Here is a 26,692-nt window from a genome sequence, read left to right on the forward strand (position 1 = left end):
TAAAGAACTCTGCAAGAAAGTCTGCTTACTGCACTTGTTTCAACGTAAAGGACAAAGCAATAGCAATGACACAGTCTTCGGGTCTTTATACAATATTAGTCTTTGGTTTAAAAATTTTAAAGAAATAATCGACCTTTGACTTTTTTTGGTGGGGGAGCCTGTGATCTGTGTATTTATTTAATCTTTCATTTCAATGTTCTAGAAGCAGTCACTCTTGTAATGGGTCTAACCAATTTAGGCATTCAATTGTGGGAACATGTTTTTGTTCAACTGACACAAGCGAAAAATACTACGTTCAAACTGTTTCACTCAATCACTTATGAGAACAAAATAACTCGAAAGTCATGCTTTACTGAGAAAAATGCTTAACTTTCTTATCCTTTTAGTGCTCTAACACACTTAAACCTTCCATGCTTCTTTTTCAATGCAATGCTAAGTCTTCAGCAGCAGGGGAAGAAATCCTTACACAACAAGCATTTAGTTACTGCCGTTGTGTGTTCCAGACCCTTTGGGGTCATTCAGTTGACTTGCTAAACATGATTTGCCCTATTATAATCTCAACTATAAATTTTCATTAAGACAAGCCTTGGCTGCTTGCCACACGGCTCTGGGGTTTAGAAACGGGGACGCACAACCCGCTTGCCCTCCAGCCACGTTTGCACACAGACCCGTCTCCTTTCTCGCGTCTTCGCTCGGCCTCTTATCCAAGGTATAAGCTACTAATAATCTCTCACAAAAATGCAAATTAAATCCACACAGCACCACCTTTCAAAGTCGGGGCAGCGAGGAAAAAGGAAGAGGATGCTGCTGTGTACAGGTTTTTCTGCTCCGGCTTAAATAGCTTTGACAGAGTACAGGTGCTTGGTGGCTTACAGGAATGACCCAACTTGCCAAAAATCCCTTCAACACCAGAGTTGACAAAGTTAAGATAAACATATAATCCCCAGCGATAAAACTCTGCAATAGTAAAATAACACTCAACCTGGAGGCGTCCCCAGCTTTCACACGGAACAGCTGGCATTCAGTGAGATGCCTGGTGGATGTCTTAGAGTTAAAGCTACAAACGGAGATTACAGACTTATTTCTCAACGTGATAGAGCATGGGTTGTATTCCATTACACATCCTCATTTGTCTCCTGGAGTTTGAAACTAAAAGAAATAGATTGTTCTGTTTACACTTTTGAATCCTGGGCAGCGTCAGCCGACGAGGGCTGTGACCAAGCTTGGAAGAACCGAGTGAGACGTCTCCATACACTCTCAGGCCCTGGATGGAGGAGGTTACTTACTTCTCAGCCTGGTTTCTGGCATGTAGTCAGCTTTGTCATGGACCCACTCAGGACGGTGAGGCCGGATGTTGGCCTGGGAGGCAGCATACGCCACAGGGTCGTTGCTGACCCACGCGGTCAGGTAGATGTAGAAAGCGCTGGGATTAATGATGCCGTCTGCATCCACCAGGCGCCGTTTAGTCAACTGCAAAATGGGAAGAACAGAGGCCTTTTTTCAGGAGGGGTTTTGGGGGAAACACACTCCTGCCCGGGGAGAGAAGAGGCAAAACCCGGCACCAGCATTCCTAACAAAGACTAGAACGCCCACTGTTTGCAAGGGTAAAAAAATCCCATCAGCACACCTTTGGTTTCTTTCAAAATGCACTGATCGGAGGATGCAAAACTCTTGAGTGTTTATAACATACACAGTTCTGCAGATGGCCTGGGAATCAACTGAACCAATTAAATCTGCATGCTAAAAGACTGTCTGCAGCCAAGGCGGAGAATGAACAATCTGGAGAAACATATTTATAGGAAGGGAGGGGGAGAAACCTGGCAAGAATCCCCATACACGTCTGTGTGCAGTTAACCTCTGCTGTTAACACTGAAGGAAATGCCACCCAGTAAATGGAGGAGAGCTATAAAAATAAAACAACATCTGTATAAATTTTGCTAACACTAGCCTCCTATGACCTGTGTATTCAAAAAATGCCCATCGCCAGAAAAGTGGAGGGGACTGGCGCACAGCCAGTCTTTCTGGGTAATCTTATTTCTGAGAGAGGTGGTCACACAGAGGATGCCACATCCTATGCCGGCCAAATCCTAGCTCCCTCTCAAGTAGGCCTTGTGGGCTCTGCTTAGGTGAAAAACACTGAGATAGGTGTACACGTACACACACACACACACACACACACACACACACACACACACACACGTATTTTTTTTCCTGTTTACATTCAGGCCTGGTTCCAATGCTTTTGGTCTTTTTTAACAAAATGAAAAACACCAGTGACAGCAGTTAACAGAAAAAGAGTGAAGGAAGAAAGAGAGAGGAGGAGAGTGAGAGAACTAAATTTCAGAGATCTGGATTCAATTAATCCACAGGATATGTAACAACTGTATGTCTTCAAGCCGTCTCTGGAATTACATAGTACAGCTCATGGCCCCCGTGCATGCAGCACCCTTTTCTCCCTCCCAGGCAGAGGAAATGACGGGAGGGGTGCGGAGAGGCGGTCCTGGCCCAACCACTTTTGTCCTATGGCATCCTGTGCCCCTGAAGCCCAGCCCAGCCCCCAGGGACCCCCTGCTATCTCTCAGGTTCCTCTGCCCACATCCTTGTCAACCCTGACAGCATGCTGCATGCTGCTGTAAAGAACCGAGTTCACACTCCATAATAACTCTGAACAATGTACTTTGTAAATGTCACCTTTAATGCCAGCAAAAAAGGGGAGACAATAAACAGAGCTGCTGGGAAGATCATTAGCATTACGGTTTTCTGCCTGAAGGTGAAGCGAGTAAGCTACAAAGAGCAGAGGGAACAGGCTCTGGGAAAGCCAGTAGTAGTGTTGGACTCATTTGAAATCTGGAGGGTCCAAACACACTCACCAACACACCTGAGGAATTAAAAGGGATATGCTGGAATCAAAGTGTCACAGCCAAGGTACACACGCAGTTGGGGGTTTGACTGCCACATAAGAACAGCTCTTGTTACTAAGGGGCGTGAGCAGGAAGGTGAGTCCGCTCATCTTCCGAGGATTTGCATTTCTGTATGCCTTGTTCATGAGAGAGCTGTCGGTGCTCCTTCTCTATTCCTAGGGCCAGGGTGACCCAAAGGAATCAAATGCAGCAAATGCTCCCATCCTCCTAGTAACCTCTGATCTCCTAATCCATCCACCCCAAATTCTGCTCAAATGACTGCTACCCAATGACTTCATCTTTTCAAATTTGAATACAACTAAGACCAAGCGGTAACAAGTATTAGAATTGAAAAAGAACAATACAACACAGCATTTTTAACATGGAAAGGAGCCTTGACTGCACTTTGTTCTGATAACTGCTCTGACGGTAGGTAACACACTTGTCCCCATTTGGCAGATGGGCAAAGTGAGGCTCTCTGGCTTGCTGGAGGCCACACAAGTAGCAGGTGGGATGAAGTGAATTAAAGCCAACTCAATGTTCTTCCAGCCCCATAGCTCAGGTCTCCAGAAAGCACAGGCTGGGAACAGTATGGCAGCTGCTGGGCACACAGCTCTCACCAGTGCCCTCGGGAACTCCACCGTACAGGGTGGGAAGAGTACCTGACTGATGTCAATGGGTTTATCACGGCTGCCGGTCTGCACCAGGAGTTTGTAAGCAAGGACTCCGTCATCGGATCCATTTTTATAATTGTTTGGCATGATTTTCCCAGTTTCCCAGTCACTGTCGAAGGCATCCTGAAGCCCTGAAAAAGAAAAGCGTGTTTAATACATTGTAACTCTTCACGGGAAGGACCCTGATCTTAACAAGGTGGCTGAGGACCAAGAGCAGCACAGGGCGGTAGGGACATCAACCAAGGGCATTCTGTGTTCTGCTTGCATTCCACTTCAACTTCAAGTGGTAACATTAGATTTTTTAAGAATGAACCTCAGGTAGCTAATAATCATTCCTTCAAAGGTGCAAGAAGGGAATATTCACTTCTAGAAAACAAATACACATTTTACCCTAAAAAACACTCCTTTTCCTCCATGACTATTCCAAAGCAAAGTAAAAGCCGGAGCACGAGAGAGCTGGCTGGCTGGGCAAGGAAGACACACCAGGCTCATTAATGGTCTCATGCCACCGTCGGGTGCTGAGCCATGGATTCTTCAATACAACCAGAAATTCCACTGGGAGGGGGGAAAAGCACATTCAAATTCCCAACTTCAAACAGCAACTCAGCTGCTTCAAGCCCAGGGTGAGTGAACACGATTCTGTCAATTTGTTCCATCTGTTCAACTTGTGGAGCTAATACAAGTTGTGGGATCTGCTGCCAGGTTGTGTAAAGATCACAGCCAACACCTATTCACTCTCGACTGTTCTCTTCCTCTTTGCCACCCTTCCTCAGAAGAGGGGGTGTGCAGGAGAGGGCAGGCAGAGAGCTTGTGCGCGCGTGTGTGCAGAGGGAAATACCTCACAGGGTAAATTTGGATCAGATTGAGAACAGGAAGCCACAGGCCAATACAAGGGGGCTCTGTGAGAACAGATGACAAACCGCAAGCCCGGGGAGGGAAAGGAAAGAGCTTTCTGGGCTTGGGGGATGGGCAAGCCCACCAGCCCACCACACACAGCTGTGCTTGGCCTCTGTAATCAAAACCATCATTACAGACCTGACGGTTTGGCTACAGCTGTAGAGAGATAAGCGAGTTGGAAGAGAAAACAGGGCCCTGGTGACCTGGCCTTGGGGTCTGAGCCATCCCAGTGTGCAGGCACTCTCCTCTGACACCCCCAGCCTCCTTTCTATTGCCCTACTCCCCCCAAATCACCTCCCAAGTAGAGCTCCTGAGCCCCAGCAGCTCAGGAAACCACATCTTTTGAACAAGCTGCACATGCATGGGTTATACATGGCCAGTGAGAAGGGTTTATTTCATTTCACGATATGCCTTGAGTGACTTCAAAGACACCCCCCACCCCCTCCCCAAAAATTGGGTTCCATCAATGGAAATGGTTAAGCTCCTGAGATTTGCAGTAAGGGGGGGTGGTGTGTGAAGCACAGGACCCTGCCCCCCCCCTTTTTAAACTAAACCTTCCTTCCGACATTGCTGTGGGCATTGTTTTTATATGAACAATTTGGGGGTGAGGGCTGTGGGCTCAGTGGTGAAAGAAGAGCCTGTTAGGGGGCGAGAGTGGAGGGGTGGCAGGCAGGGAGACCACCGGGACGGCACACCCCCAATGCTCACACAGACTGTTTTTCATAGCAAGGCATGCACACAACAAGCTGTATTGAACAGATGTTATTTTATTACCTAAAGCCTTTTTTTCCCCCCGTTTTTGAAAAAAATAAACAGGAGAGGAAAAACAACGCCACCCCCCTAAAAAAGGAGGCCTGGTCTGCTTTCCTCGCTATAATAGAATTTTCATCATGTCACGGCTTCTGTGGTCTTTTAACCCTTTCCCTCTTGACCTGTTGATCCTAAGGAGCTGCTCATGCTCAGTGTCACCGCTCTTGCTTAGCGTCACCAGGCTGTCTCAGCATTTTACGCCGATCACCCTTCACTTAATTCCTACAACCACCTTGTGAGATGGCCCTGCTAGCCCCAGTGTTCCCATGTTACAGATGAGGAAACTGAGGCTTGGAAAGGTCAAGTCACTTGATGAGGGCCAGCAGCAGGCAAGTGTTAGAGCTAAGCTTTGGACTCAGGCTGCCTTATTCCAGAGTTGGCTGGAACCACTGAAGCTCTAAATTGCCCCGAACACTCTGTGGTGCCCAGGAAGGATTTGTGGAAGACACAGGTAAGATTAGCAGAATTAACTTGGGTACCGACGATGTCTAGTGGTAAACTAGGTAGGTCTCAAAACTCTTCAGTGCAGTTTTAAGACACTTGTGCACTAAGAATTTGGGGACACCCTAGAGTGAAACAAAGATAGAAAGATCCAATTTGGGAGGTCCACCTTACTGGCAATTCAGGTCAATTCATCCTCCATGCTGCTGGCCCCCAACGACACTCTACTTGGAATACAAAGATGAATGAGAAATAGTCACCGACTTTACAGAGACGTTAAGTCCTTATAATTAGCATATTATTTTCTGACTAATTACCAAAAGGTCAAGTAACAGTGGTTTGGAACACACAATATGATTCTGGACACAAAACAAGGGACAAGGATTTGCATCCACTGCCCCCTGGCCAACATTTTATATCCCAACACATGCGAACTGCAGAAAAGAACCTGACATTTTACTTCTTTTACAGCAAAACTTGAAAAGTTTTAGTAAAACTTTCCTCATTCTAAATATCTTATACTAAAAATTATTTCCTGGTGAAAAGTTCTGAGCTAATTATCCCAACTGCCAATTTTTGTTTGCTATGGGACCCTAAAAAGAAAACATTAATTTGAATTTCATTCGCATAATTCAACGTGAAATATAAATGAACACCATTTGTACATGATAACGCACAGTGTGGTGTATATTTCCAACTTTATTTACATGTGTTTAAAGATGGCACGTGGGATAATTTCCATATTGCCATTTTATATTGTTTACGAGTTCAAAAACCTCCCAAGCTATCGAAATGTTGATGAAGACCAGTGGGGTGACATGGTTTTAAATGGTAATTCCATTAAAAAACCAGTGAGGATCCCATCACTTAACAACCACATAAAATGTTTAGAAGGAACGCTGATTCAAGGATAACTGCTTCCTTGCAGAAAATGCTCGAGGACCAGAGGAACCACTCAATATGCCTGAAATACATCTAGGCAGCCGACAGTCTCAGTGCATGGCCATTCTGTGTGTAGTGCTCAGCCGGACCTCCTAAGAGTAAAATGCAGTTAATTCTAAGCCTGGCTGGGACCCTGGCTTGGGAGCATTAAATGGTCTAGGTGGGTGCTGTGTGTCCCCTTAGCAACCAAAACATGACTGAAATGAACCTTTTAAAAAGGTTCTCAAGTCCAACGCTTTAGGTCTTTGGAAAGATGGAGCACAGGGATAATTTACAATCCGCTATAAAAAGGTTAGCTCTGCACTGCCTGGAGACAATACCCCTCAGCCCCCTTCCCCACCTCCGCCTAGCAAGGCCATACTGAGTATCCAAAGGAATGGCTAAAGACACTGAAATCAATCCTACAATAACCCTCCTTTGCTCAGATACTGGCAGTGCACTGCAGATCTCTTTGTCATCTGTGGCAAGTTATTTGCATGTCTTTGGCCAACGGGAAAGGGGGGGGGGGAGTGAAAAGCAGGGAATGTCTCAAGTGTCTGGTCCTCTTTTGACATATCCAAAAAGAATCACTGCTTCCCAAACTACTGTGAAAAATAAGACCTGCAACAAATTCAAATTAATCTTGGAGCATGTCGAAAAGTAATACTAATATCATGTAGTTCTCTTTGCCTTTCTCAAAAAAAAAAAAAAATCAAATCATATAATGAACAAAATTTTAGGAAAATAAGTCAAAGCCAGAAACTGTACTGAACAATTTTCAATCATACTCAAGTTGTTTACCATTTCATGCAAACTCACAAACTGGCTACTTAATCTTTACATACAAGAGTATTGAGTTAAGACCAAAAAAGGCACTTAAATTTGTGTTTAAACAAATCTAATTAAGTGGGAAATCAAGACAATCATTTGGATAACTTAAGCCAAAACAATGTTGGGGGCCATAATTATTTGGATATTTCAGTAACAGCATCTTTGCTTGAATTGTGTGGGTAATTATCATGATTCTCCACTTCACTTTGCATGTGTCAACACAGAATGAATGAACAGATGTTCTTGGAATCACTGAATACACTCATATTCAGTCAGCAGTTAGGAGCAAATTTTGATCTTTTTTTTTTCTCCAGCTGACTACTCTTGTTCCTAGAAACGTTTCTAAGAGCAAGGTAAGAAGCTAAAAAGGCATTTTAAAGCAGAATTTGATTATTTATGAAATACTGTGAGATGTGATTACGCATGCAAGCTTACTTCATGGCATTTTAAACAAAAAAATCAAAAGATGGTCAAAATATGGAATTTTAAATGATATTCACCAACAATGCAAAGTCTAGTGGTGTAGTATGCTATAATTTGGCAGTGAGCCAGTCTAGAAATTCCATCAACACTTTGTTTCGCTTAGTCACCAAACTAGCCACCATCCCCTCAAAGAGCACTGGAATTATCCAGCTCCATATTTTATAACATGCTTTCCCATTTCCTAATGTGCACTCATAAATTCTTACCGAAGTTCCCGCGTCACTCGACGAATTGTTTGCATCGTTTTATAGGTAAGAGCCAGTTTTGGGAGGCCACCCCAGAACTAGTCTACGTAAGAAGAATTTGAAGCAGCACTTAGAGAAGTCGAAGAAACATGCCAGTGGTACATTATAATCTAACACCTGAATCAAGGGAACAGAAGGGACTTGTGGGAGATGAACACACCCAAGACCAAACGGTGAACGCTTACAGAGGACGAGTGCCCTCTCGCAGCATCTTACCTTGGAGCCAGTCTCTGAAGTAGTGTAGCCACATTTTGGGAAGCTGTTTATTTTCCTCCAACATGACGTACTTCACATTACTGAAACTCTTGTGAAGGTCATAAAGTAAGTGCTGGATATTCGGGTAGTCTGCTTTCTGGGTGACGATATACATGTTGTAGAAAGAGAAGTATTTGAACTGTGCAGCAATAAAGTCATATTCTCTGGTTTCCCGAGGCACAATATCTGTAAGATCCAGCCCATCGCGAACTCGGGTGGTCCCATAAAGGCTGACCCCCAGCAAGCCCAGGAAAAGGAGGATCACCACGACCTGCAACAGAACAAGAGGCTCGAGGTCAGACCCCGAGGCACATAACCGACTCTCTCTTGACAAAGAGAAGCTGTTTGGTTTATGCCTCACTTTTACCTCCACACTGGCCCTGACGTAGCATGTAGGGGTCGTTCTCGCAGGGGGAAACCATAAAATCATAGTCATCACATTGTTAAACAACCTCCCGAAGAATACAATGTTTAAAATGTAAGGAGTTGATCTAACCTCATAGAAACACTGGCTGCACAGAGATTCACTCCTATAGAAGATGAGCTCATTGAAAGGGTACCCCGCTCTCAATGGACCGCCTCCTTAGGAGGCGTGAAACAGATCACACCTGATGAATTCCCAAGGAGCTTATCCTGTTACTGCATAGAGACAGGAAGGGTACTCTGCTCGGGCACATTACCTTGGCTTTTGGTTTCAAGAGGAAAGGAGCATAGTGCTTCTCGGCAAAAGAGGAGAGTGTCCACTTGGTACAAGGGGGTTCAAGGCAGTGCAGGCTGGAGTCGGAGAACTGGGACAGCAGGTCCCTGGTGGAGCTGGTGCTCTCCGGGCTCTGGCAGCTCAGGGTGTCCTGCGTCAGGGTGACGGGCTGCACAGAGATCTCGGAGCGCGGCTCGGCGGTGGTGTAGTACACGTGTGTGTGGGGGTCGTACTCTGTGCGGAGCTGCACCGTTGACTGCATGGTGATCTGTGTCTCGTGGGCAAAGCTGTGGCTGCTGTAGGGGGGTGGGGGGCTGGAGCGGGTGCTATCGTGAGTCTCCGTGTAGGCCTGGGGTTCCACCTGGATCACTCTGCTGACGCAGGGGCTGAAAGAGGGGGGAACTGTGTTGCCATGAAACAGGGAAATGGTGCTCTCATTTTTGCCAGTGACCGAAAATATCCATTTTACACAGCTCTGATTTAGGAGAGAAACTGCATACTGTTGAACTTTGCAAATATCACCTGAATTCCCTATCTGGACACAGACATGAGTAAGTCGAAGGAGGCCCAATGGATGGCTGACCCTGAATTTGGCTGACGAAATCAAGTTCCATGCTGATGAACCCCTTCAAAGAATAATTCCTTAAAAAAAAAAAAACCAACCAAAACACCCAAAGGGCTGTATTTTTTCCAGGTGGGTATTTTCTACTTTTGCTTTGCCCTAATCCACAGACGTGACACACTCCCAATAGTGAGCAATAATGGTTCATGATAGAAATAAATAATCACGTGTATCATAACCTCAGGTCTGTGAGAATATTTGCTTAGGGGAGCAGAGAACCCCAGTAATTCTGCTATGCCCCCCAAGGAAGCATCCTCTGTCCACGGTCTCCCTTACCTCCATCACACCGGTACAAGGCCTGTTAAGTGCACTTCCTTCCAAGTCCACAGGCTACAGCGTTCTCTACACACCACCACTCTGCACCCAACAAATAAGGGCCACCGCAGCCAGAAAACATACCTTGTAAAACAGCAGAAAATATCCAATCTCCTGTCCTCACGTCGATACAGATCCATGCTGAGAATTGCAGGAAAAATGAGCAGAACCATAGCAAAATTGAACACCACTACTACAGCCGCCTGGGAGCAGGGGGGAAAAGAAAATATATAGGTCACCAATATGTCTCTTCCCAGTCAAGAGGATTGCTTTGAAAATAAAGATATTTTAAACATATTTCTTTCACATTCCTACTGAAGTGTTTAAACTTGAAATGGATGTTAAAAGTCTCTCATCACTTTGCTTCTTTTTCATCATTACGAGACCATTTGACTGGACTAGCCCCCATCATTCTGGTCCTTTCCATTGCTAATAATCATTCCCATGAACCTGTAAGATACAAATATAAGAACTAAACTGGTATCCTCCTGTCTTGCTAGCATCCTAACCAGACCAGATCTACAAAGGCAAAACAGAAGACACTTGAAATGTTTTAATTTAAAACCAAAAGGAACACTTCCTTCTCAGAGCACATCTAAGAGTCCATGCAGCCTTGATTTTAAACTTAGAAAATGTATATGTAAAGGAGACTGAGTATATCAAAATGTCGTCTTTAAAACATGAAATAAAATTTCAAACGCATCCCCTGAGGTTTTTAATAGGCACATTCCAAATAGCCTCTGGAGCAGCTTGTGGGGTGAGTGAGCGCAGTCACACAAAAGGTCAAGGAGAGTTAAGCAGAGAGAAATTCCTGTGTGTGATTATAGTATGCAGAATAAATAAGGACAGATTCAAAAGTCACTCCATAACCTAGAATAAACACAGGCTAGATTCTGTGGTGCCTTGGCAAATCTCCTGCTGACCCAGTAAAAATTACACAATTGGGCTGTTAACCGGGGAAAGCCAATGGAGAACAGTTGAAAGAGCTCGCCCGTTCACAAAAGCAGCGAGAGCAGCAGCAGCACGGTAAGAAAAATGCAACCGGAATGCTAAGGAACCAAGGAATCACCAGAAATTTAAAAAAAAATTATAAACTCTTGCGAGGTTTTTCAAACAACTGTTTAGTTCTAAAACCTTCTCAAACTGGCTACACGTCTCAGGGCGAGAGAAGAAAACAGGATTATAACTGACAATTAAAATCCGAGGAAAACTTCGCAAAGGGCTTTGGATAGCAATTGTGAATTTACGCTCAAGGTGAAATTGCAAACCTGAGCTCTGGAGAGATGCCTTTCAAGAATGAATTCTCTGTCAAGTCTACAAAACCAAAAAATAACCAAGAGGCTCTTTTAAAAAGGACCTGACCCCTCTCTTCTTAAAAAGTCTGCCGTGAAAATTCCTCATCAAGTCAAAATATATGAATGTGTTCACTTACTACCCTAACATACATTAGGTACTTTAAAACCCTGCCCAATGGGCTAATATTAATAAGCAAATCACTCTTTTGACTAGAGGAGTCATCTAAGATACAAATACTTCTAAAAGAAAAGCCAGGACACCGTGCTGGGTACTGGAGACACAAAGATAAATACGACGAAACTCTGCTCTCAGGGACTGACATAGCCAGACCCATGAACAAATGACAATTCGGGCTGATGAAGGTATAATAAAAGCATGCACTGCGTTCCACAGCAGCTCAGAACAGGGGGACAGCAGGCAGGTGGGAGTGCATGTGGGGTGGGTGGGGGTGAGGACAGTGATCAGGGAAGATTCCTCAGGGAGACGCAGAAGACAAGGGGACTCTGGTAGGACCAGGGAGGAAGGAAGCCCAAAAGGCAGTGTCTGAGGGACACACCTGGCACAGGCCATTCAGCGCTGCTGGGTTTAAAAACTCTGGGGATGAGAAAGGGGGAGCCATGGGAGATCAGGTAGTTAGTTACACATGATCATTCGATTCCTACAGCAACCAGGAGTCAGACACTCTATTACACGATAAAGACCTGTTGGTGCAGAGGAGGGTCACCTGCGTGAGGTTCCTGAGTCAATGGGATTCAAACTCAGGTCTGTCGCCTAAGTACTCGGCCAGATGGAGACCTATTAGGTTTGGTCACCTCCTGAAGGGAGGCATAGGCTGGGTTCCGACACTTGACCAAGCAGACAATAGGGAGGCTGGCAAGAATGGGTCTGATTTTCCAGGAGAACTCAATCGTAGAGGTCGAATCCTTTCAGCTTTTTCTTTTTACTACAGTCATGTCTAGAACTCAGGAGCGTGATGCAGACAAACTCTGGGCATCTCGGTTTGAACAAAAGTTCCTAGGGACGAGGGCAGAGAGACTGAAAAGACAAGGCACACAGGTGTACATACACGGCCAAGGGGTCCTGGCTAGAGCAACACCGGTACTTTCCGGAGGGGCTGGGGAATGTCTGGTACCAGCCTCATACAATGACGAAATCTGATGGGCATATCTTGCTCCCGTGTCTTGGAGCAATGAGAGAGAGAAGCCCCAAGCAGTGTCCCATCTACCCTCACTGTTAAATGACTTATTACACACACAGGGAGGATCTTTTCTGATGAGAAAATAGCAGAACTTCAACATCTCCTAAAGTGCACCAAATTAGTAAAAACAAACAGCAAGGAATTCTCAGTCAAGGAGAAGTGGAGCAAAGGGGAATTTAAGAAATTGTAAGAAAACCTGAAAAGATGACAGGGAGGACTGTGCACTGTCAATTCTAATTGCTGTGCTTCAAGGAAGCGTCCCATTTCCTGCTAAGCATCTATGGTGGCCCCACTGAGACACTTGCAGAGCACAGTGATGCACTGGCCCTGCCTAGAGGGGCCCTCATCTCAAGCCTCCGACCATTTGGAACAATAAGGCACTCAGTTCCGGGAGTTTCAGTGAAGAACAAACACCATTCAGTTACCAGCAAAGCTCCAACACAGGGCATCAGTTCCCAAAGAATTACAGCCAGTGCCATGCTTTCTGGTAAGAAGTGGCATTAGGACAGATGGATGGAGATTGACAAGGAGGGACGGGGCAGTTTATTTGGGGAAAAGAATTCTACATATTTTGGTAAGGCTACAAAATTGGAAAAGTTCCACAGGGAAAATTCCTAAATTAACATAGGTTTATTATCGGATAGAACCTCTTTGGGTCTCTCCCTTTTGATGCTTACTCTGTAGCATCCTAAAAATACGAACACAAATGAATACCCAGAGTCACAACTTAACACAGTTCACTAAAGGTAAGAAAACTACGTAATGGTCAATTTCGACGTAAATACATTTCAAAACATTATCTGAAAACTACTGCCAAACTCATGGCACATTCTTCTTTTTTCTTGCAGTTTCCTCTTTTTGGTGGGATAGGGGTTTGTTTGTTTGTTTGACAGGGAATGAGCCAGTGTCATGGGAAGCCATTCTTTAATAAATGAGGACTCCTGGAAGCCACAGAAGCAACTTTCTAAAGTGACACTCCAGAGCCTCGGAATAGAAATGCAAAACCAACAGTACTCATTTCATCTCAGTCAGGTGCTTACCTTGGAAGAACTTAGCGTACTGGATTTTCTAAAAGACGTAAGGAAAACTCATGTAGCGTTTCAGACCACCACACCATAGGATACCATTAGAGGAGAGTATGCCTTGATGAAGCATCAGTGTGTACTGAGAGAAGACGAGAGAAAATGAGAGAGGACAAGAAGAAAAGAAGGAGCGTGAGGCAGAGCAGACAAAGAACAGTGAGGGAACAGGTGAGCAGGAAGGAGAGAGGTAAGAGAAAGGGTCCCACAGCTCGAAGACTCTAGAACAACTTCTCAGTTCCAGAATCTACTGCATATGAACCAAGTACAAGACATCAAAGGGAGCTGTGCAGCTGCGCGCCCGTGCGAAACAGCATTCTAAAGCTTCAGCTGTACCAGTAATTCAGCAGCCATTTTTTCATTATCTTCCGTATTATTGAGCAGTTAGTTATCTTTTCATTTTCCTGAGCTTTCATCCCAGTTTCAGGTTTCACTTCATCCACTTATTCGCTTACTTTTTCTATTTCTATTTCTATATATCACAAAAATGAACATTTTATTTTCTTTAAATATTTCTTCTTTGGGGAGCTGGTGGTCATAGTAATTGGTACAGAATCTTTTTTCATGTTATATCTAACACTACATATTAAACAAGTCTAGTGTCCCAAACACAGTAGGATCATTAGTTGCTTAGGTCTCTTATCAGTTAATTAGTAAAATGAAATTCAAATATAAAGACTAAAACAAAAACTAAACATGTTGACAAAAATATAAACAGAAGCCTACTCTATCATTTGTCAATGTCTGTTCCTGGTCACCAGGATTAAAGAGAGTAAAGCAGTATGAATAAACTGAGTGGAGTAATAGTTTAAAAAGTAACATCAAAAGTTATTTCCTTGAAAAACCTGACCATCTCATGAAGTACATATCATATTGCAAAACAAAAAGAAATAAAGATAGGGAATGCCACTGCTCCTTTGCATATGTCTTAGAAAACAGTGGAAGCTTTCAAATTTGAATTTAGTTCACCAAACTTCAATAATATCCATGAGACATCAGAACCCTAAACCATCTCAGGCTCAGGACAACCACAAAGTGGCCAAGTAGCAGTCCTTATCTGCTACCCTGATGGATGTCTGGGTTCCTATGGGTTTCTGTCAGCTGCAGAGCCACGCCGGTGCTTTCGGCCAAGCACAGACTGACGGTGGCTGCAGCCCCAGTCTAGAGAAGTCTCCATACTTACAATTCACATAAGCTGGCTCTTTGTTTAAAAAAAAAAATATCTGATGGCCTCTTGGTGTGAAAGGGCCTGGTTTGGAAGGAAAGAGCAGAACAATGCAGGAGCCAAATTGCTCTGCATACGATGGGAGAGGAATTTTGAGTTTTCCTGGGCAGCCTGAGAGGGGAGTCTGGGACCAAAAGGAAAGAGGAGAGGAGAAAGGCGAGTTTGTGGAAGCTAACTAAGGAAAGGAGGGGACAAAAACCCAACAAACCCTCCTGCAGGCAGAACAAGGCCAACACGTCCTCCCCTGCAGTGGTATCTAATACTCAAGTTTATGTTGTCACCTAGCCTGGGCTACACTGCTACCTTCTCTTATCAATGGGGTCTGCTCCACACAGCTCCCTTGTGTTGAGGCTGCTTTAGGAACTCAGGAGAGGGTGGCATGCTTGGGCAGGAAGCACAGAAATTTGGTGGGGTTTAGAATTGGAAGGGCCAAGAAGCGGGCTGTGCTGTGGATGAGTCAGAGGACTCCTGCCATCTGGAGTAGGGCTTACTGGAGTGGCCCTGGGACCATTTTAGTTGGACTGCGAAGGAAAGGGCAAGTCCATAAGGCACTAGGTCCTGAGGATACCCAGGCCACGGGCATCTGGGCTACGGGGCTTCCAAGGAAGGAAAGGACCCTGAACTTTTGTACAGGGAATGTCAGGATTCCTGCTTAATGAAGCATATGCCCAGAAGAGTCCCCAGTGCTGGCATGCTACATCACTTCCTGGCAACGGGACTGCCAGCCCAGTGATGGAGATGGTCAGTGTCAGTGCCGTGCTCACACAGGTTCAATTACGGGAAACTCACCTGGAGGGAGAAGGCCCGCAGGGCGGGAATTGGGATCAGTGCGGCCATAAAGAAGGCTGTGACATTGCTGATGGAGGTGAGGGCCACGCTGGCTCCTGTGCGCTTCAGGCATTCCCCGGTCCTGTCCTGCGGGCGAGAAACCACAGTGCTGAGAGCTACACAGGGCAGGGTTCCCTTAAAGCACAGGCTGGGTGAACGATTCAAATACACAGCCAAACAAGACAACTGGCAGTTTATAGTGTGACGTCAGGGAATAAGGAAGGAGTAGCTCTGCCTCCCCGCTAACACCGGCACTGAAAACATTTTCAGTACGATCCACATAGTCATGTGTTGTTCATAATTATTACCATCTAAAACACAAAGCTGCAAGTTAATGATGTAAGTAAATTTTTAGTATGATTTAAAAGGGGGTGGGGTGAGGACAAAGTGACCCCCAAAAAAACAAAAACAGAGAAACAAATGTGCAGTTTGGAATACATTTCCTGAGATTCTTCTAACTTACTTATTTAGAGCCAGTGATCTGTCTTCTGACTTGGGACTAAATTATTTACTGGGCCAGATTGAGAAAAATGAAAGGACAACTACTCAGGAACAGAGGGGGCTTTGGCTGTTCCCGAAGCTTTCTTCTTTTTTTTTTCTATTACCTCGAAAGGGATTCTTTTATTCTGTCCTGTTTCACTAAATGCATGAGCCAGAAGGAAAACATCATCCACACCAACGCCAAGAGCAAGAAATGGCAAAACCTACAGTGGAAACAGAGGACAGTGCATTAGACATGTGAGGTCCAATTCTGATAATCCTGAGGCTATTTAAAACATTGCCACCAGCACCACCAGTAGCTATACAAAGGACAGCTTACATTAACTCATGGTGTAGGATTTAGTTTTATCTGATAGTTAAATCCCCAAAGCCTAGCAGTTTTAGCTCAGAGTAGATCTTGTACATTTCTGTTTCTAAGCTCTAGATACAATGATTTTTTAAAAGTTATTAAATGGGAAAGAATGGAACTCATCTAAAGCAGTGATTCTCAGAGCATGATCCCTGGACCAGCATCATTGGGAACTGGTTAGAAATGCAAATTCTCCACCCCCATCCCAGACCAAATGAGTTAGAATCCCCAGGGGTGGCACCCAGCAATCTGAGTTTTCGCAACCCCTCCAGGTGATTCTAATGCACACTGAAGTCTGAGAACCATTGCTCTAATAAATGATCTAAATTCCACCGATAAGTGAAGCATCTCGACTAAACAACAAGCCCATTCAGATCTGCTCACTGCTGAGTGGGAGTGGTCCATTTACAGACACAACACCCCTGAGAAATGTGGCATTCTAGTGGAAAAGGCTGGAAGACCCTTTCGGTAACATGGAGACACAAAAGGCCACACAGGAGGCCGGAGCCCGGGGAGGGACGTCGGTCAACAAAATGGACGGATGGCTCCTTTAGTACCTGAGTTGTTGCAGCGTTAAAGGAAATCCCGATCAATGAGCACAGGCCCAATCCTGCAGCTACTGACAGTGCAACCAACAGGACGCCAGCCAGCCCCACGGCACCCTGGGACTTGGAGCAGTCCCAGCGCAGCATGGTTAAACAGGCATAGGCAAGCTGCAAGCAGAACCATGGGTGGGGTTTGGGGGGTGGGCAGATGAAGGAATGAAGGGTAATGGGAGGAGGGGGAAGGAGAGGGAGGGGGAGACACAAAACAAAAGCCAAACATTAGAATGTGTAAGGATTCTAATGTTTTCCCCCACCCATCACCCCAAATCAAAAGGTAGAACTTATGAAACCCAACAACAAAACTTTACATTACAGACATCACACGAAATGATACAAGTCAAAGATGGGCAAACTGCAAATGGGAAAAAATGCTTTACACGACCACTTTTACAACTGTTATGAAGCCCCCAGCTCTCTCTCTCTCTTAGATGCACATGTGTGTTAAGAGCAGTTAAAAAGCAGGAGCCGTCATGGAAAGGTAAAAACCAAAAACCAAAACAAACCCCCAAATCCCCAGGAGAATTGAATTGATCGTTACCATCAGTAAGTAGCCACTGGCCACTCGGATGACACTGACATCGGAGAAGGACTTGAGGATGTCGTCCAGGGTCGTCGTGGTAAAGGATAGCACCTTCTGAGTGGAGTTCTGGGCGACACTTTGATGAACCACCTGTGGTCACAACATAAAAGTCCCAGGTGGGATGAAGGCTTCAACGAGCTCCCATAGCACAGATGGTGGGGGATGCACGTCCCCTCCACCTAACCCCTACTTTTATTCTGATGCATTATAAAGAGCTCTACGTGATTCAGGTTTGAACTTGGGCTAACATTAAATGACCCTGGGCCTGGGACAGTGAAGGCGACTGCTAATCACATGAGAAGTGGTGCTGAGGTGAGCCGGCCACTGCAGGTCCCTCTGGGCTCTTTATTCCTCACTGTGGAAGACTGTATTCCCCTCTCCATAGCTCTACAAGACTGTAGTTCCCTCTCCATCAGTTCCCCCTTAATCCAAAACAACTCATTCTTACGGGCACTCCTCCCCCCTTCATTTGCTGGCCACTTTTAAAAGGTCACATGCAGCTTTGTAGAGGTCACTGCTTGGGAAACAAAGGCCAGCTCCTGTCACATGACCTAACCAAGAGGACTGCAGCTGTGAACAGATTCTATGCCTTGCTAATGTTTTCCAGACACCTTTTCTTGCTGAGTGTTTTTTTAAACACTATTATGTCTTAGCTCTGGAGTTCACAACTGGTTACTCAAAATGTTTCAGGGTACCCCAATCAGGGCATCACCCAGATATTAAGATTTTCAATATCAAGGAAACGGAAAAAAATTTTCATCCCTCAACCACCAAGTTCCCAGAATTATAATGTTTTGAACATAAATTCTAATGAAAAAAAAAAGTTTTAAAACTTCATTCAAATGAAGTATTTAGTCACTAAGGGGCTTGAACCCAGATTCAAAGGTGGGCATTGGCACGCTGGAGACCCACCTCCACGTAGGTCCTCTGCCAGGCCTCCAGGATGGCCGCCGCCTTGTCCTCATTCCAGTTGATGTGCGACACATACTCGTACCCCTTGAAGTGTTCGTACATCTGTTTCGGAGTCATTAACTGAAACATGGTCTGCAAGGCATGGGCGCTGCAACGGGGTTGGGAGTGGGTGAGAAGGCGTAGGTTAGCACCCCCAGGAAGCTCTCATGGCATCAAATCCCAAACGAGCACCCCCCCCAACTCACCTGCAGTCACTCTACCCTTCTACATGAGCACATGTTTCCATTAAAATGGGACCTGGATGGTTATTGTATTTAATAGATTGATGTACCATACTAAAGGTGTAACCTTACAAACCTTTTACAGATAGCCCCCAAAATTAAATTAATAGGCAATTTCCTTTCTGTTTCTACTCAATGAAAAAGGAAGGGTAGAGGGGTAGATAGCTGGACCAGATATGCTGAGCTCACCCTTGCATGCTTGCTTGTGTAGAAATCCCAGACGACTGCTTTCCCAGGGGTGAAATCTCAAATGGAGGGCCTGACACTTGACGGAGTGGAGTCAAGTGCAGAGGATAACTCTTGGTTAGTTGTCATTTGCTGGTCTTTTCCTTTAACAAGCTATGATGGAGTCTAGCTCACACCATTTAACTCTCTGTGCTATGACCAATGTCTCTTGCCTGCTTTACCCTTGCCCCTATTTTCTACATAATGGGCAGATCTAACACCCCACCGTCACGAATGACAGTCTCAATGAAAACGACACATCTCTCGAAAACTTCCCCATACGGTGCCTTTTGAGCTGGTTTGGTCTGCTAGTATTTCCTAATATTCTATTACACCACACGGCTAGCTACGGTATCCGTTAAATATTAATACAATGACACTTGCAGATGTCAGGAGGGAAGTGGTTTGTTAGGCCAGGACAAAAACGAGGTGGCTTGGATTTCCCCGTGTGCTGGATTACCTGACAAGCTTCCCAGTGCTGTTCTTGATGGTACCGCCCACAATCAGCTCCTCCTGCCAGTGCATGTACTTCCGGGATAACCCATGACATCCGCCATTCAAAACAAGGGCCATATCGAGAGGCTAAAACGGAAAGGCAGCTACATAATTACAGGCATCAGCAGGCAGGTCACATGCCTTGTTCAAATCCAGTGCACTCAGGGCTTGTTTGTTTCACAGAGAACATTAAAAACAAGGCTAATGAGAGGCGTATGGCAAATCTTACAGCAAAATTTCGCTCTATAAACAAACTTAGTTCCACAGACACACACACACAAAAGTCGTTGAGAATGAAATCTTAAAAATGGAAATAACAGAACAAAGAATAGGGGGAAATATCAATTTTTTCTCTCTGCCCGTCCTGAGAAGACACTGCCTGTACTCACTTTGGTTGCGTTTTTATTGGGGGCTGTGGCGGGGCAGTCAGGATCAGCCGGATTGAGGCAGGGCCGGTCCATGTACCCATGACCAACTTCTGCCTTATTCAGCATTTCCTCCCAGCTGTCCACTTGATAGTTTATTTTCTTTAATTCTTCTAGGAATTCCAAAGGGTCAAAGTTTGTCCACTGTAAAGGAGGCTTACCTCTGTGAAAAAAATTAGGAAGCAAGACAATGAAAAGAGGTTCCCACACCCTTAGTAAAATAACAGGACTACATATATTGCATATACTGCATCCGACTGCATGAGGCTTTTTGGTAATGCTGCCATCCAGGGACAGTGGCATTAACAAAAATGCTCCTTTCTGGTTTATCTGCATGCAAACCTAAGTCAGGAAAATAATTCATGAATGACGATGGCAAGCAGAGAGCCGATAAATGAATGAAGATACAAAGAATCTTTACTGGCCGATCTATTGTACTTAATACCCAAAAACAAAATTAGCCAGTGGGTGCTTCTCAGCAGAAGACTGGGATTCAAAATTAAGACAAATATAAATAAATAAATAAATAAATAAATAAATAAATAAATAAATAAATAAATGGAATCACAATGTCAAATTAACACTTGCCGCTTAATAAATGCTTTGTAAATGTCATCAATCAAAATATTTGATCTCCATTACCTGTAATAATCCCATACTTATGAGCTCTCTCTGACAGCCTGGCAGTCAACCCCATAAGCCCCCTGCTGCCTCTGCCATCACCGCCATCAAGGCCACTTCCCCCCACACTCACTTTTGAATTTGTGCTGTTGACAGACCAGAAAGGCTTTTGGCTGCCTGTTATGTGGTTCAAACCACACTGTAGCTGCTTAACCAGGCTGAAGTCATTATTCAGAATCTCCCAACCAGAAAACACAAAACCCCTTATTTCCCATCTAAAACTGTACACTGAAGGTCAGAGTATGGCCACTGCAAATTGCTTTTGCAGATATGTGCAAGCTAGGACAGAAACAATAACCCAAGCACTAACTCTTGCATAATTAACTGAAAATATCCACACTGATTAACAATTATTCTTTAAATGATGCGGTGTATATAATATCCAACTGCTAAACTGTGAAGCATCCCCTACCAGGGCCTTCAAAGATAGCAGATTTCCCCCTTAAATGTCATTAATGTGATCCAAGGGAAGGTTAGCATTTTACTTCACAGGAAGATCTTGAACTTTACCTCAAAATATTTAGTTCTGACATGTACCAACTAATAAATTCTCTCCTTAAAAGATAAGCTAAACCTAGTTGATTGAGTGCCCACAGCAAACATTTTAAAGAGTTAAAAATCACACACACTCCAAATCATTTGCATTTTATTTGCATATAAATAGGCTGGTAAAAGTGAATGAAATTTAATGATGTCTACAGAACTTTTTTTTTTCTGAAAAGAGAAAAAATATTCTGCTGAAGTCCCATCTCCCCCAACTATTCACTCAAAAAATGCACACGGAATTTTAATGTTTTTATTTCTTGTTCAAAACTGAAATAGAATAAACAATGATAAAGTGACATCAGAAACATTCTAGAGCTTAGAAAAATCAGACAACAGAAAATAAGATCATATACTTACAGTAGGTATGCTGTCCCAGATTGTAATTTGGCCCCTTCCCAGAAGCAGTCCAAAGGTGTAATAATTAAACAAGGGTAAAGATATTCTATTATCTGTCAAAGTTAAAAAGAATAGGCTATGCATTAGGCTAACACATACCACTGGAGTGTTTTTGAGAATTTTTGAGAATTCTTTTTACAAACAAAAAGAAAATATACCTGATCCATGTAACCTGTTTCTGTGATAAGTTCTCCAGATTTGTAACACAAATGTTCCAATTTCCACTGCCTATTAAAGAGTAGAGAAAAAAGTTTCTCATTGTACCAAAAGACATCAGTACAAAGTCAGAACTATAGAACATATATAGAAAGAACTGCAGTTTTGATCACTTTTAAGTACCTGTCAAATCGAGAACTTTTGCCAAGTAGAGACCCAACAAGCATGCTTTAATGAATAGATAATACTCAGTTGTAATTAACATGTGGGGTGTTTATGTAAATTAATGCTACCAAAGTACTTGAGAAGTCTTGTTTCCTTAAGTGTTCTCCCAATAATCTTGTTTACACCATTAATCTGCTTTTCTACATACATTAAACAACTTCAGGGCAGATAATTCAGAGCTGAATTGTCACAAATTCAAAATAAGTGGGGACTAAATTAGTAAGGTTTATAATAATGTATTAACATATATTGAGGTGAGAAAACATTATGACCCTTTTTTTTACTGGCAGATAATGTGTTTATTAACAGACAGTGTTCAAAATGAACTTTCCTGCTCTTAACCATGAATGCTGTGAACATTGCCAGGTAGATCAATTTCCCACTTTACAGTCTTCTCGTCCTATAGAAATGATAGTAAATACACTGATCAACAATGATCTTGTTTATCTTTCATCTATGTATTATTATAGAGCTCTGTTATCTCTAGAAGAGTACTATACTCATGTATAAAGCCCACGCCTTTAGGGAGATTAAGTCTAGCTTGAAAAAAGGAAATTCGGAAATGGTGGGGATGGAGAATCCAAGAGAAGAAAAAATAAAAAACTCCCTCCAAACTACACTATTGTATTGGTCACCCCAAGGGGTATTCTGACACTGACATTGCCCTCTTTCCTGTGGAACCTGCCCATCCATCTCTCAGTGCCCCACTAAAATGCCACCTTCCTGCTACGCACTCTTTGACCAGTGCAATTAAATGACCCCTGAACTCTAGAACACTGACTGGTCAGATCTCTGCTTGACACCTGAGCACCTGCAGTGGGGAATGCCAGTGTCCAGCTTTGTACATGGTTTTCTGTATTGATGTCTTTCTTCTCCCTAACTAGACTGTCAGCTCCTGAGAGCAGGACCCAAGTTATCCATCCATCCATCCATCCATCCATCCACCCATCCACCTACCCATCCATGTATTTGTTTATATTTAATTCTGCATAGCATCAACAGACTATCTAGCATGAGGAGGTTCTCACTTATTATCACTTGATCAATTAACTCTTATTTACACTTGCTTTAGAAGGGTATGGCTGTGCATTAGAAAAACCATTGTCTAGTTAGATAAATCTAATTCCCAATTTTCTCACCTAAAAAATTAGATGGGTTGAACTAGGTGTTCTTGGTAGTTCATTTCAACGCATAAAAGTTCTTGGGTTCCAGCTCAGCTTAAGAGTGTTAATTTCATAGCACAGATGCTCATATCTTCTCCTTAAGTATGTAAGTGACAAGCTTCCCCAAAGTAGGTTCCCATTACATTAAGAATGCATTTGCCATGTTCAGTGGCCCTGGGACACCCATTTCCACTTGCAAACTTTGCAAAACTGCACTGGGTAGTTTAGTTGCTTCCCCCACAGCGCTCCTGACAGACTGGGAGGGCCGTACTGGTTAAGAGCCAGGATGTGCTCTGCCAAGTCTGCCTGACAGAAGTGCTAAAACACGTTTCTTCCAAAGCCCTTTCATATATACATACACCTGATCTTGTTCTGGGAACCTCCTGAGGCTCACAGAGCAAACAGGATCATAACTTAAGTTTATAGATTAGGAAACAAGAGTATGCCCAAGATATGTGACTTGTCCTGGGTCATACTGGGCCCTAAATCCTGTCTCCAGCTGGATGGGTCTTAGAGCCAATCCAGTTAAGTCCATGCAGAGTGGACGTTACAGCAGGGACAAGTACAGATTTTCATTTTATTCCCTCTCTCATTCTCTCTGGTCACTGAATATGTCTACATTGCCACTTTCTCACCTCCCCTGTGAAAAATAAATCATACTTGCCAACCACTCAGTTAGTTAAGAAGTATTGAAAGCCTTATGGGGGTGGGATGGAGTTATACAAATGTCAACTCGGTGGTCCCCTGGAACTGGGGTTTAGTGATAGCTATCGCAACAGTTCAGGGACAAGATCCTGTTTTAAATTCAGGCAGTTAGTTGATCAACAAACTCCAAGTGTCTGCCCTGATCTAACTGCTGTACAACGGACAATCTGTGGTCCGGCCCTGAATAACTCAGTTTAGATAGATAAGAAAAGTGCTGTTAATTTTGCTACAAAACTGTTCCTATGCTTTTACTATACCCACAGCATTGTTACATTAGCTGTGAAGCTAAAGGGTAGGCAATATTTTATAAAGTTGTGTAGGAGTCCGCCTTATTCCACCTACCTGTCGACAGGAATTCACCATAATGGCTGAGCTCCCTATGTGCTTTGTGACACATACCAACAACTGTCAATGTCTACAGTGAATACAAGGTCACAAGATGTAACTTCTTTTTCTTTCCTATTCTTACGCCTTGAAAGTTGACCAAACACAATGTAAAATCTAACTGTTCTAAAAACATCTGAAGTAACGAAATATCTTCAGTGGGTATATATAGCCACCCAAGCAGCTGCTTGAAGGATCATACTCATTTGGGTATAGTGGCAAGATACTTACTGAAAATACATTATAAAGTCATGAATTTGGTTATCAAACTCTGAAAACAAATTGAGATTTAAAAAAAATCATTTCTTTACAAAACTACTGTGTTTCCCTGAAAATAAGACTGGGTCTTACATTAATTCTTGCTCCAACAATCTACATTTATTCATTTATTCATGTATAAAAATCTATATTTATTCAAACAAGTCATGTCTGGCTGACGATCTTAACTGGGGATTATGTTTGGGGCAGGGCTTATATTACGAGCATCCTGAAAAACCATGCCAGGGCTTATATTCTGGTTAGGTCTTATTTTCGGGGAAACACTGTATTTGAACTAACACCCAGGTGTCTTGCCAGGGCAGCCTTATTTACTAAAGCAAGGTGCTGAAGGCAGGGCCCCTCCTTCCCACCAGCTCACCTGTTATACATGTACACGTGGACCCGGCTGGCCTGGAGCGCCGAGTCCAGGTGCTGGCGGAGCGCTTCTGTGGTCAGAACATTAGCACCTTCTTCTTTTGGGGTCTGAATCATGAGCTGAGGATTAAACATAGCCTCTTCTCCAATCTTCTGGCGAGTATAATTTAATTCGCGGCTTACTCGTCCACCAACTGACAAACATGTACAGGTTTCAATTAGAACAGCAAAATCCCCACAAATTCACATCCATCTGTTATCTCACTAAGATGCGCAGGATACTATATGATAAATACACTCTGGTCAAGAAAACGTATGACTGATGTTTGAGGAGTAACATTCATGTTATTGTTATTGACACTGTTAACTCTACAGATAACATAAAAAATACTCACCAAACCCATTAACGACTGCCCTGCCTGTCACACCTGCAAACCTAACCTATTCGTGCTTTCTACACCTTTTAACTAATGTATGTATAAAGGGGGGAGGGAGCAGGAAAACTTGACACACCTTTTCCTTGCAGACCAGACCAAATACCTCTGTTGCAATTTCTTTCACTTGTATAAACAATATGCCCCTCCAGCACATTTCAAGATAAATGGCTTCAATTTACACTCTTCTCCTAAATAATCTAGCAAAGGTAACAAGGAAATGTTTCTCCTTATGGAAAAAGAAACAAGGAAAGGTGACAAACGTGTTTTCAGCAGAAAACCTGTCAGGAAAGATGAATAATGGGATTCCTATCAGATGCACGCCGGAAAATCCCACTGGAGAGGAACCAACTTGTATCAGCCGTGGCTGTCATCAGAAGGCCCTGGAACCTGGCTCTATCAGACTCACCTGGTCAGCATCCAGAAAACACAGGTGCCAGGTTCTGAGCTGCCTGGAGGCGGGCAGCCCGTGTTCCAGGAGCTCCCCAGGTGATACAGAACATGCTGATGAAGCCAGAACTGCCCCCCACCCCCCACCCCCAAACCTCTCCAGCTGGCTGGCTAAGGCTGGCCATGCTGGAAGCCAGTGCAACGAGGTACCTGAGTAACCCATGATGTTGCTGCAAACTGCTTTTTTGTCTTCTTCCTTCCTCAGGTTCTAGGCTGTATTTCATTCAAGTATGGTTTTAGAAGCAGCCAAGCTCAGACTGCTGCACCTGGCTGGGAGGCGCGGTGGGAAGGGGAACGGGATGCCCTGGAGGGGGGTTTGATCCCTTGCAGTCAAGTTAAGGGGCGGGGAGGGAAAGGGCTGGAGGGGCGGCAGAGAATCCTAGAGCTCTTCCTACACAACACTCCAGGGCTCAGAGAGTCTGAAGTCCTCAAGGTGCTGATAGTGAACGTTTTCTGAGAAGCAGGTCTTCAGCTATTGTTTAGAAAGGGCCTTCAGTGATCACTGAAGCTTTCCTTTCTCATGAGGAGGAATCCTTTTTCAAGTTTAATATTCGCAGACATAAACATTTGGTTTGGGCAAGTAAATAAGGACTGGGAACAGCGGGTTGTTTAGTTCTCTTGGCATATTTTATAAACAAGGGGCAGGCTAAAAAGCAAATAATGTCCTCATTAGGAAAACCAGTCCAGATTCACAGGCAGGGAGGATCATCTGTGCAGGTTCACACAGATAGCCCCGGCCATCAGCAGAACTCCGTGAGGTGGGGCTGAACAGACTGTCGGAGTGTCAGAAAGAGGAAAGGGAGGGGGAGGGGAGCCAGAGGGGGAGAGG

General features: G+C 44.0%; 1 protein-coding gene across 7 annotated transcripts in view; it reads right to left on the reverse strand.

Moving 5' to 3' along the window:
• PTCH1 (patched 1) overlaps window positions 1-26,692 on the reverse strand; it is a 69,648-nt gene that overhangs the window by 15,036 nt on the left and 27,920 nt on the right. For 6 of the 7 annotated variants that reach the window (XM_019668803.1, XM_019668801.1, XM_019668807.1 and 3 more), the window contains 15 exons: window positions 24,984-25,173; window positions 21,872-21,941; window positions 21,675-21,766; window positions 20,055-20,253; window positions 19,631-19,752; window positions 18,665-18,812; window positions 17,711-17,842; window positions 17,125-17,280; window positions 16,323-16,421; window positions 15,679-15,804; window positions 10,176-10,294; window positions 9,138-9,540; window positions 8,419-8,728; window positions 3,563-3,705; window positions 1,287-1,470 (listed from right to left, as the gene is read on the reverse strand). In XM_019668803.1, coding sequence (XP_019524348.1) covers window positions 1,287-1,470; window positions 3,563-3,705; window positions 8,419-8,728; window positions 9,138-9,540; window positions 10,176-10,294; window positions 15,679-15,804; window positions 16,323-16,421; window positions 17,125-17,280; window positions 17,711-17,842; window positions 18,665-18,812; window positions 19,631-19,752; window positions 20,055-20,253; window positions 21,675-21,766; window positions 21,872-21,941; window positions 24,984-25,173 — 2,493 coding nt within the window. The remainder of the gene's footprint in view (window positions 1-1,286; window positions 1,471-3,562; window positions 3,706-8,418; window positions 8,729-9,137; window positions 9,541-10,175; window positions 10,295-15,678; window positions 15,805-16,322; window positions 16,422-17,124; window positions 17,281-17,710; window positions 17,843-18,664; window positions 18,813-19,630; window positions 19,753-20,054; window positions 20,254-21,674; window positions 21,767-21,871; window positions 21,942-24,983; window positions 25,174-26,692) is intronic. The other variant, XM_019668802.1, reaches the window with a different exon arrangement.

The sequence above is a fragment of the Hipposideros armiger genome, unplaced genomic scaffold (genome assembly GCF_001890085.2).
Source record: "Hipposideros armiger isolate ML-2016 unplaced genomic scaffold, ASM189008v1 scaffold_539, whole genome shotgun sequence".
Taxonomy (NCBI): Eukaryota; Metazoa; Chordata; class Mammalia; order Chiroptera; family Hipposideridae; genus Hipposideros; species Hipposideros armiger.